Genomic DNA, 12,525 nt, shown 5'->3' with positions numbered 1-12,525 from the left:
AGGATACTTCACCAGCTAGCCAGTCCTCAGGTCATTTAGATCCTCATTTGCCAACACTTCTGAGATCAATAAATTCAGAATCACATTCCAGTGAAACACAGAGCTTTTAGCCACAATCATCTTCAGGAAATTCCATGCCATTCTCTCAGGTCCTAAGGACCATCTGTCCCAGATATGTTCTGAATCATCTCAAATACACATTGACCCTCCTTTGAACTTTCTCCTTTAAAAACGACAGTCCATATTTCAAGAATATATGGATCACTGGAACACTTTGGCTCTGCTTCGGAGCTTCAAACCAATGAACTTTGTGTGTGTTGAAACTTCACCAAATGAGTTACGCTGTTCCTAGTCCTTTGAATTATTTGACTTTGGAAGAGTTTAGTAAGTAGTTCAGGGTTTTTCCAATTTTTTAACCATGACCCTCAGTGAGAAATAAACTGTACTGCATCCCAACATACACACACCCCAAAAGTTTCATGAAAAATATTAATATAAGAATATTACAGGTAATACACCCTGTTACTGTTTCTATCCTTTTCTATTCTATTAAGTGTTTTAATGATAACCCCAGCCATTAAATCACTAGTTCTCAGCCTTGACTGTCTGCTGGAAGATCTGGAAATATTAACCATTTCCAACGGCTAAGTCTTGCTCCCAGAGATTATGATTTCATTGATCTGGGATAGCCTGAGCAGATGGATTTTAAATGCCTCCTGAGAAGAATTTAATATGTAACCCAGGTAGATCACCTATACAATAAGTTGATTTCCTAGCTCACAAGTGAATCGTGACTTGCAGCTTGAAAAATTGATGCTAATAAGAGACACAAATTTCTAAAGACAATAGGATTTGAAAGCAAACTGATCTGTTTAATGTGCCAAGGACTATCCTGGGCATTGGGGATATAAATATAGTGAAGTTATTATCTCTGCCCTTGAAGAACTGACAGTCTCATTTTTAAAAATGAGTACACTCATATAGTTAGCATCCTGACAAAGAAACAGCACTGCCAGCACCCACAAGCCCCCAGGTCCCCTCCCAGTCATGATCCCACAACTAACCCAGCTCCCAACAGCATAGGTTATTTGTTTCTGTTTTTATACTTTAAACAAATGGAATCACACATGCATTCTCTATATTAGTCTGTTTTCCCTTACTATAATAAAATACCTGATGCTAAGTATTTAATAAAGAAAAAAAAAGGTTTATTGGTTCACAGTTTGTGAGGCTGAAAGTTCAAAATCAAGTGGTCTCCAGGAAGTCTTTGGGGCTGATGGCATCATGCTGGGAGCACAGATGAGGAGAGATCACATGGCTAAACAGAAAACCAGAGAGTGAGAAGGGTCAGTCTTGCTCTTCTATAAAAATCCTCTCTCATGAACTAATCAGGGTTCTATGAGAACTACATTATCTCTGCCACTCAGCTCCACTTCCTAAAGGTTCCATCACCTCCAACATCACCACACTGAGGATCAAGCTCATGAACCCTTGGTGTGGACACCCATACCATATCCAAACCACAACATTCTATTTTCTGTCTCTCTTCCTTAGGTCAACACAGTATTTGTAAGACATGTCCATATTATTAGAAATCATTATAGCACATTCATTGTCATTATTGTATAGCATTCCACATTCAGTGGTTTATTCTTGCTACTGTTAAAGGATATTTGGGTTCTTCACAGCTTGGAGTATTCTAATATACATATCTGGTAAAGATATGCACATTTTTGTCAGATACATAGATAAGAATGGAACTTCTAGGCTATTGTTTAGACATACGGACAACTTTAGAAGATCTAGCCACACAGATCCCAGAGTGGTTGCGACAATTTACACACCCATCAGCAAAGCCCATGAGTTCTTCTTGCTCCACATCTTCATCAACACAGCGTGATCAATCTTTTTCATTTTAACCATTCTAATGTGTGTGTGTGTTAGAATGCTCTTTTAAAATAAATCATTGTTAAGTAAGAAAGGCAAGAAAAAAATTGAATCAACATATACGATGGCTCTAAATCATGCATGGACACCCTTCCTTGAGTGAGGAGTTCACAAATGTTCTAAAGTCTCCCAAGAGGCCTGTGTTCTGGGTGTTGCTTATCTTGCTCAACGTGATGTCTCTCTCTCCCACCTTGCCTCTCGCCCTTACTCTCATGCTGTCTGCTTCCTGTACCCAGCCTGGGCCTGACCTGGCGAGACATGCAGCATCTGACTGTGCTCACCTCCAAACGGAACCAGCTTCACGACGAGGTCCATCAGTGGCGGCGAAACGGGGTTGGCCTGGAGTTCAATCACCTCTTTGGCTATGGGGTCCTTGATGCAGGCGCCATGGTGAAAATGGCTAAAGACTGGAAAACCGTGCCTGAGAGATTCCACTGTGTGGGAGGCTCCGTGCAGGACCCTGAGTAAGTAGGGCCGGGGGTTCTTCTGTTGCGTGTGGAAAATGCACCAGTGACGGCGCTGTGACATTGGCAGCACTATCAGATTTCCTCTCCAGGTCAGGGGCAGGCACTGGATTTTATGCAGGGAAAACGGGCTTTTAGGAAGAACTGTAGAGCTGCACAACTCCAGGGGGCACCATTTACATAGCAATATGATTGTGTGACACTGAACTCTCACTTTTAGAATTTTCAGTGGCTCATGCCATTATTTTTAACCATGGGAGCACAGTGCGACGAGCATCCAGATCAGTGAACAGAATGTGACTGATATCCCAGAAGAACCCCCCTCATATCCTCTTCCATCATCATCTCCTCAAGGGTAACCACTAACCTTACTTCTAACTCCATAGATATTTCACCTACTCTGTAATTAGTCTAAATGGAATATATATACTGTGTTCTCTCTTACACCTAGATTTTCTTGTTCAGAATTATGTAACTGAGATTCAGCCGCACTTAGTGGATCCTTGTAGTTTATTTTCATGGCTAATGTTTCAGTGCATAGGACTGTATATTTATTCATTCTACTTGAGGGACAGTCAAAGAGCTTAATTGTATTCTGAGTGATGCCGATCACCATTTGGCAGGATTTGAGTGAGTTCTCCACACAGGATCCATGGGTTGGTCAAGTGTACCTTCTTCCCTTCTCACTCCCCCCAAAATGGTAAAAGGATTGGACAAAAAGCCTACCTCTTCAATTTTTTTCTCTCTCCGTTGGTCCATCAGTAAGATGGAGATAGCAATTCTTACTATAAGGGAGCTATTACATACTATGAAATACACAGAAAATAAGTGTATTTGTTTGAGTTTTGATAAATGTACCTAGGTAACTATCACCTAATCAAGAGATAGAACATTCTGTCTACCTGGAAAGATTCCTTGTGTTCCCTTCCAGTTAGTCCACACACCCCATAGACAACCATTGTCCTTATTCCCCGCACCATAAGTGGGTTTTGCCAGTTCTTGGACTTGAACAAGAATCACATGGGTATGAGTGCTTTTTCCAATTTCTCTTCTTTAACATTAGGTTTAGGAGGTCCAAGTTTTTACATGTAATAGCTCATTCATGCTCATGGCTGTGTGTTCCATTATAAGAATACACTTCTGTGGTATTTAAATGCTGGTTAAATTCATCTTATTCACCATTTTATCCACCTTACTTCTATTATTCTTTTTATCCTGCCTTACTTCTGTTGATCATCAGAGTTTGAATAGACCTTACACTTTGGCAGTATGATCCCATCTCAAAATAGTATTTTTAAACTTATTAGGTAAAATGGGTAAGATTACAAATGAGGCCGATTATTTTGAAAACCAGTTACAAAAATGTTTTAAAAAGCAAATTTGTGATACAACAATGCATATATTTTTTGTCAATGCATTAAGTAAAAAGTTCTAGTGGCATATCCAAGGTCCACAATAATTTCAGAACATTGATGGTGAACAAAATGCTCCTAGAAGACACACACAATGACCCGGGTGGGATATGAAAATCTCTGAGCTTCTGGACAATAAGATCCGAAGTAGTGCTAATACCATCTGCGACATTATCTAAATTCATAATTGAAACAGAAGCTAAGTTTCTGTTATAGGTTAGTAAAAACTGAGGAAGGGTTTTCATAATCTAAATTATTAGACTCCCTAAATTCTGTCTTTGGGCCCCAAAATAATATCAACTCCATGGCAGGGTGTCAAGACCTTGAGGCCATTAAACCACCTGCTGAGTCCACTTGACAACTGTCTGCAGCACCCCCCAGGTACCACATGCAGACCACATGGCATCACAATTCCAGATTCTAGGTATCTGAGGGGGGGCCTGGGAGAATGCTGCTGAGAAATGCTCTTGAATAGCCCCAGGTCTGGCCCTTTATTTCCACCATCTCTTTTCATCACAGAAGGTTGACATCACCAGTTTTGATTTGAAGGTGAGAAAAGAGGCTCAGAATATGAAGTAAAGGGCCCTAGTTCATGGAACCAGCGTCCCATCCACTCTATAAGACCCGAGGTCTAGAGCTTCATCCACTGTGGCAGAGAGAAAGACTTAACAGGTGTCCACACCTTTACAGATGTTCTGACAGCAGCAGGTAGGGCCAGAACATTCCTTGAAGCAGTGCAGCAGGAGCACTATCTGGAGCACTGTCAACTTTACAAGGTGCCACTGCTGCAGTATTGAAAGGAACAATGAGCTTTGAATACCCTGAGACCTTTTTAGTCCAGGTTCCTATTGAAATGAGATCTTTCTTTTTTTCAGACAAGCCAGACGGAACTCCAAAGTTTCTCAAGGATTGCGTGTTTGTAGGAAAGGGCCAGAGAGAGGCACCAGGGGAGGGAGGGAGAAGAGAGAAGGAGGGCACATGCAGAGATGAATGACAAGTGATCTCCCAGTTTCTGAATAGCGTTCTGTCATGATCTACATCTACATGTGGAACACGGAGTCAGACGGGACGCGGAGAATAATGTCCATCGTTGAAGGAATCTGAGGCCCAGAGTTTTGATCATCCCGACATCTCACAACTAGCCAGGAACTGTTTCACTCATAATATTGTTTCCAGTTAAAAGAAAATAGAAAGCTATTATATTGTCACAGACTCAGTTGGGCTCTTCACAAGGTCAGGATCCTTGTCTCTCTGACTACAGATAGATTCCCAGTTCCTAGAATTGTGCTGGGCACTTAGATCTACATTAAATATGTTTGAACAAAGGAAGAAATGAAAATATCTAGCCAACATCACCTAGGCACAAAGAAAACATGCCACAGGAGCAGAGGACCAGCCAGGCAAATGGGAAGAAGCCCCAAAATGATTGGCAGGGATCTGCATTCCTCCACTGCCCTCTGAGCCCTTGTTCACCCCTGCATCTGAATTTGTTCTCAGATGCAAGTGAGTTAGGTCTAGGGCAGATACGTTGGTGGAAAACTCAGAAGGACAAACCATGGTGGGCTGCGCCACTTGGCAGAGGAGGTCCTTATTATTTTAAATTGCCCTTCCAAGGGGGTTGGATAGAAGAACCAACATCCCTGGCAATTGGCACTTTCCATGACATGCCAGGCTGCGCAGAAACAGCGTGCGAGGTTGAAAGAGTAGTGATTGTCAGGTTTATGGGTTTCCTAAGCATTTATCTTCTTAGAGAAGGAGTCAATTTGAAAAGCAATTTTCTAAAGAGACTTTATCAAGAGAGCCGGTGAAGGGTGCTCCACAATGATCACAGGGGAAATGCAACTGGCTGTGACGAGCTGCACCTGCCGGTAGAATGAGACAGAACAGGCCTGCCCATCAGCCAACAGGGATAGCATTGAGCTGGGACAGCCCCTACCCCTTCTGTGTACCCCAAGAGAACTGTCTATGCAGCTCTTTTACGGTACAGCTAAATGTATACTCCAACTCTGAATTTTAAGTGAATTTAGAAATGAATGTTAAAACCTGGTATGAATGCCAGAAGCAGCAAGGGGAACTAGGAAAAGAGCATCCTCAGCCACATGACAGCTGTTGACCATGGACGGCACTGCTGAGCCATAGTGTCCTCCTGTGTGGGTCACTGTCCACCTGACTCTCACCCATCAGAAAGAGGAAACCTCACAGTGACCACCCTCTGAGTGTTCTCGTGTGACTTCCGCACTGCAGACATTTTAGGCACTTGAGAAAGAGTGGCAATTAGCTGTCATGGTGGTGCACACCTGTGATCCTAGCTCTCAGGAGGCTGAGGGAGGAAGGTCCCAAACCCAAGGTGAGCTTGAACAGCTTACCAAAACCCTGTCTCAAAATACATAGATCAGCAGCACTCAGTTGTAGAGCACCTCTGAGCTCAATCCCCAGAAATGCAGAGAGAGGGAGAGAAAGGGAAGGGGAAAAGGAAAAGGGGAAGGAAAGAAAGAGTGGCTATTCCCCCCCCCCTCTCTTTTCATGTCTGTAATCCCAGTAGCCCAGGAGGCTGAGGCAGGAAGATCACGAGTTCAAAACCAGCCTCAGCAACTTAGTGAGGTGCTAAGCAACTCAATGAGACCTGTCTCTAAATAAAATACAAAATAAGGCTGGGGATGTGGCTCAGTGGCTGAGTACCCCTGAGTTCAAACCTCAATACCAAAAAAAAAAAAAAAAAAAGAGTGGCTATTATTGCTGTATCATACAACTGAAGATCCATAATACAAACTGCATTTCACCAGGATCCATGGGAAACAAGACCTGTGTCTAGGCACCAGGCAACCATGAATTGTATGCAATAGAATAAAGACACAAGCCATCCCCAAACCCCCAGACTTTTCTTTTCTAGGACTTGAACACTAGGTTTCTGTACATCATCCCTATAAGGTCAGAGAGGAGCTCTTCACTCTCTTGATGTGCGCCTTATTTTCTGTTGCAAATGAGCTCCAGAATGTGGCCTGGGAACTGACACCCTGTGACTGTCCAAAGTATCTCTGCAGAGCCTCCTTTGGTTCCACAACCTACTCATATTTTAACCTTCTTATAAATTGACTCTTCCGATGCAGGTATCTTCTTTTTCTTTTAGAATGATTTTTGCTCCTTTTCTTCTTGTAAAAGCAATGTGTGGTCACACTAGAAAAAACAGAAAATACAAGGGAGCCACAAAAGTGATTATGAATGCCAGAAGCAGCATGGGGAGAATAATACAATATCATTGTGTTTGTCAGCTTTTTGTTGCTGTGACCAAAATACCTGATAAGAACAATGTAGAGGAGGAAAAATTTATTTGGGGAATATGGTTTCAGAGGTTCAGTCCGTGATCAGCCGACTCCATTGCCCTGGGCCCAAGATGAGGCAGAACATCATGCCCAAAGGGTATGGAATAGGAGCACTGCTTCACTAACGGCAAGAAAGAGAATGGGGAAAGGCCCACAGGGAAGGTGAATCCTTCCAGGCCATGCCCCTAGTGACCCACCCGCCCCCAGATACTCCCCACCTGCCTACAGTTACCACCCAGTTAGTTGATTCCAGTAGGATGGACTGATTAGGTTACAGCTCTCATATCTAATCACCCCATCTCTGAATATCCCTGCATTAACACAGGAGCTTTGGGGGGATATCTCACCTCCAAACCCTAACAGCAATGTTATACAAACTGATGTTATATTGTATTTTTTAGAGGATAATTTTTTAAAAGTCTGTATATGTACACTACAGAGTTGTTTTTCCAAATTTCCATCAGCATTTGGTTGAATGTGGAACCCCTGGATTTGAAACAACCGTGGTATTGTTCCTAGGCTCTCTAAATGCCGTGCTGTCTGCCAAAAACACAATGAGAAAATCTAACGGTGTTTTCCACTTCTACCAACCTTACTGTCCCTGGAATTCATATTAGGCTTCAATTTAGTTCCATAGTAACTTAATATTGCCCAAGCAGTCCAATCAAATGTGTTCTCTTTTAGGGTACCCAGCCCCTGTGCAGTAAGCAGTTCACATGGCAGCCTGGGGGTTGGATTTTTGTTTTGTTTTGTGCTCTAATTAGTTATACTGAACAGTAGAATGCATTTGGACACATGATATGGAGCATAACTTCTCACTCCTTGAGGGTAATAATATCTTTCTCATTCTACCATCTTTCCCATCCCCACAACCCCACCCCTCCCCCACACTCCACTCTGCACAATCCAAAAGTTCCTTTATTTTCCCTACCCCTATCCCACTATGGATCAGTATCCCCTTATCAGAGAAAACATTTGTCCTTTGTTTTGAGGGGATTGGCTTATTTCATTTGGCATGATATTCTCTGGTTTCATCCATTTACTGGCAAATGCCATAATTTCATTCTTCTTTAAGGCTGAGTAATATTCCATTGTATATATGTACCACATTTTCTTTATCCATTCACCTGTTGAAGGGTACCTAGGATGGTTCCATAGTTTAGCTATTGTGAATTGAGCTTCTATAAACATTGATGTGGCTGTGTCACTGTAATATGCTGAATTTAAATCCTCTGGGTATAAACCAAGGAGTGGGATTGCTGGGTCAAATGGTGGTTCCATTCCAAGTTTCTTGAGGAATCTAGATTGGGTTTTTTTTAAGTAGACAACTCCTCCATAGCATTAAATAAGCCATACTCCACAGGGATACCTGGCATGGCCTCTGACCCCTACACACATTCACAACCCCCAAGGCTTCTAGGAAAATGTGTGATTCCTAGCATAATTTTGTATGTTTGATCTCATTTAGACTTGCCTGCCTTTCAGCTTTCTCATTCTATCATAAGAGATGATTTGAGTATTAGAACAACTTCTTTCTTGCATGGGGGACCTTACTATTAATTTACAGAAACTCCAATGTGCTATGGGCAGTCACTTATGTGACTGTCCTATCTTTGATTCTTAGCCAATCAAAGAAATACTTTAAATTTTCTCTTAGGGAAGCAATGTCACTTTTCTGCCAGTTTCTACAAATTGACTGTAAGGTGACTGTCACTGGTGACTCTAGACCATAAGAACCGTGAGTGCAAACTAAGACAGAAAACAATCTTTCTTAGAATTCAGCTTATGTTTTGAATCCTTAAGGTAATAATGACTATTGCATTTGACAAATGACAAGTTAATTTTATAGTTTCTAGAATGGTTATTACTCAGTGTAATGGCCTCTGGTTGTTGGCTTGTGGATTTCCTTCTTGAGTTTTTCAAAGAAGCCTAGACTACAAGACAGGAAAGGAGATCAGCTTCCATGCAGGACTCAGAGCTGGGACCTCTTCCTGTTATTCTCTGTGACCTCCCCCTCTCTTCTCAGAGAGTCCCAGGGCCCTTCTGTCTGCACTCGAGAAGGAAAGACCCTATTCTGGACCTGCCTGCTATCTGTACAGAAACCCATGGTGATGCTTCCTCCATACCTTAAGGTTCTGGACTTTCCAGAGATCTCTAGAAAGGTGGAGAAAGTCTATATCCCAGAATCTACACTTTCCCCAACTGCTTTCCTAAAGCTTGTGAGCCAGGCGAAAACCAACTGTCCTGGAAACTGAAGTCCAAGAGGCCTCCTGCATGTTGATGTTCTTATCACATTCAGATCCAACATATACGAACAATTTAGAAGTAACGAGCCACATGTTAATACATGTAATTTTATCAAATTACATTTGATAAAATGTAATTAATTAAAATAAAATAAATTTAAAATTCGATTCTTCACTCACAGCAGCTGCATTACAAGTGGCTAGTGTGTCAGAGAGCACCGATATAGAACATTTCCATCACAGAGGGACGTTCTCTGCTGGTCCAGCTATTTGTAAATACACTATGTATAGGAGTGTGTGTATATAGTCATGTATGTAGCTTTGACCTCTAATATGGGCTGTAAGCCAGAGCCACCAAATTGGATGGTTTCTCCAGAGCCTGGGAACAAAAAGACTACCTCTACCACTATCAGTGGCCCTCCATAACTAGTAGAGACTTTTACATCACTCAACATACACATCCAGGGGGATGGTGCATAGCATCACTCTGTGAGAACTGTCTCATATATTTTAAGTTCCTCAGGAGAGTATTGCTTTTATTGATGGGCTACAGTGTAAGCTTTGGCAAGCCCTCCCAAGATGACAATCTTGATTCCAAGAGCAATAAAGAAACAAAGCTTGTCTCTGAGCTGGGTGCATGACCAGCATCTTTTTATAGAAGTGTTTTTGCAAGATGTGTGTTTAAAAATATCTATCTCTGGACTGGGGATGTAGCTTCAGTGGTAGAGCATTTGCCTCACATGCACAAAGCTCCGGGTTCAATCCTCAGCATGATCCTCTCAAGAGGTTCCAACTCTGTGAACAAAGACATCCCCAAATCTGGTCATGTCTTATAGAACTGTCGTTCACCAGAATTAATTTACCCAGTTTCAACTTTTTTTTTTTTAATGGTAGAACAGGTTGAGTGTCTCTAATCTGAAAATCAAAAGTACTTCACAATCCAAACCTTTTTGAACACCAACATGATGTCACAAGTAGAAAATTCCACACCTAACCTCATGTGATAGGCACTGATCAAAATGCAGGTACACTAAAATGTTGCTTAAAATTATCTTTAAGTTATGTATACAAGGTATACAGGAAACATCCATGAAATACATGTGTAAGCGTGGGTCTACCTTATGTATATGCAAATATTCCAAAATTTTAGAAAAGTTCAAAATCTGAGACACTTCCAGTTCACAAGCATTTCTAATAAAGAATATTCAATCTGTAATCATAGTCATATCAGCAATATATTCTGTTTATCAAGGTAATTAAAAGAAAAGTATGAATTCCTGCCTCAAGTCAATCCTGAGACAAGACTTGGGTGCACGGACACTTTTTTGAGAGATGATCCCAGAAAATCCACAGAAGTGAGGTTGCAAAACAGGGGACCGTAAAAAAGAATAAAGAACGCATGACTGAGCATGTTGCCACCACTGACAACTAAAATCAATCCCATAGAGGACACTGAGTTGTCCCATGGAGGGATAGAGAAGTCAGAGTGTATTTATGCACCACATCCTGTCAATCACTGGAAGAGGGATGCTCCTGGGAGGTTAAGTCACTGGCACCTTTGGACAGACTAAGCATGTTCCCATGGTGTAAGCGGGGGAGAAGCTGGAGTTGTTCATGCATGAGATGGGGAGCAATCACAGTGCACTGGATCTGCGGTAGCAGATGACTCAGAAGGGACTTAGAAGACATGGGAGGGGCATCAACAACATCTGCTACATTCCCATTTTACAGGAAAGTTTCTGAGCATGGTAAATTGCTCAGACTCACACAACTGGAATGGAACCCAGGTCTGTCTGATTAACTCCAAAGCCCCCACTCTTTCTGCCTTCAAACCCCCTCATAGGGTGCACACCTTCCCTTATTTTATCTCTTTGCCCTTTTGTCCTCAGGAAAATACCATCCACTGGCAAGCTGGTGCTGACCCTCACGACTGATGCATGTGAAGGGAAGGAGAATTTCGTCCGCTACCTCGAGCACGTCCAAGCTGTCATCACAGTCAATGCAACCAGAAGAGGAGACCTGAACATCAACATGACTTCCCCTATGGGCACCAAGTCCATTTTGCTAAGCAGACGTCCGAGGGATGACGACTCCAAGGTGGGCTTTGACAAGTGGCCTTTCATGACCACCCACACTTGGGGGGAAGATGCCCGAGGAACCTGGACCCTGGAGCTGGGGTTTGTGGGCAACGCACCCCAGAAGGGGGTGCTAAAGGAGTGGACTCTCATGCTGCATGGCACGCAGAGTGCCCCTTACATCGACCAGGTGGTGAGGGATTACCAGTCCAAGTTGGCCATGTCCAAAAAGCAAGAGCTAGAGGAAGAGCTGGACGAAGCTGTGGAGAGAAGCCTGAAAAGCATCCTAAATAAGAACTAGTGCTGCACTTCTGCCTCCACCACCTCCTTCCCTTCCCATTCTCAGCCTCTATCCTTGCTCCACATTTCTGGCAGGCACCTAGCAATTACTGTCACCCCACACAAGCAATTCCATCTTCTTGAACTGCAGCTTTGCTCACTATCAATGATTATTTTCATTACAATGAAAGCAACCTTTTTTTTTTCTATGACCCAAATATAATGTTCCCACTAACATCTATGTCCTATGTGTTACTCTACCCTCTTTATTTCTGTCATTCAAATGGGTGATATCCTGCAAACAAAACTGGCACAGCTTTCCCCTGAATTTTTTTTTTCATACTGAGAAGAGAAAAGAATGCATGTAAAAAAAGCAACACATAGCAACACCAAGAACGTCTGTCTGTGCTCTCAACTGAGGAACTGTTATGTAACAAGAGAAGTTAAAGCTGATGCAGAAGGCAGGTTCTGCAGCTCTTTAAAGCACAGGGGAAGCTGTAAATCCTTTGGAGAAAGATGATTTGAATTTAGCAAAGTTTTTCAGGAACGTAGATAAAGGTGACATGATGAGAAAGATGTCACCTATAGTGTCCTAATTACTGGACAGGGAAAGAGATTTAAAAATGAGTGTTGGAAATCTACCGCCAACATGAAGATTGTAATTCACCCTACTCGGCCAGCATGATGTAAAACCTAAGTAGCTTGGCTGTAAATTCACCAGCTGCTGCTCTGAGTTATGGTGAAAATCTACTGGAGCAGCCCAGTTCTCTCCAAGTTGGCAC

The 12,525-nt window shown here is 42.4% G+C and overlaps 1 protein-coding gene across 2 annotated transcripts in view; it reads left to right on the top strand.

The window, feature by feature from the left end:
* Nucleotides 1-11,765, top strand: part of Pcsk2 (proprotein convertase subtilisin/kexin type 2) — a 260,446-nt gene extending 248,681 nt beyond the window's left edge. For both annotated transcript variants that reach the window (XM_076848938.2, XM_076848936.2), the window contains 2 exons: nucleotides 2,184-2,411; nucleotides 11,279-11,765. In XM_076848938.2, coding sequence (XP_076705053.2) covers nucleotides 2,184-2,411; nucleotides 11,279-11,765 — 715 coding nt within the window. The remainder of the gene's footprint in view (nucleotides 1-2,183; nucleotides 2,412-11,278) is intronic.
* Nucleotides 11,766-12,525: the final 760 nt, after the last annotated feature.

Source organism: Callospermophilus lateralis, chromosome 3 (genome assembly GCF_048772815.1).
Source record: "Callospermophilus lateralis isolate mCalLat2 chromosome 3, mCalLat2.hap1, whole genome shotgun sequence".
NCBI classification, from domain to species: Eukaryota; Metazoa; Chordata; class Mammalia; order Rodentia; family Sciuridae; genus Callospermophilus; species Callospermophilus lateralis.
The sequence above is the reverse complement of the archived record's forward strand: the minus strand, read 5'-3'. Positions and strand labels throughout refer to the sequence as shown.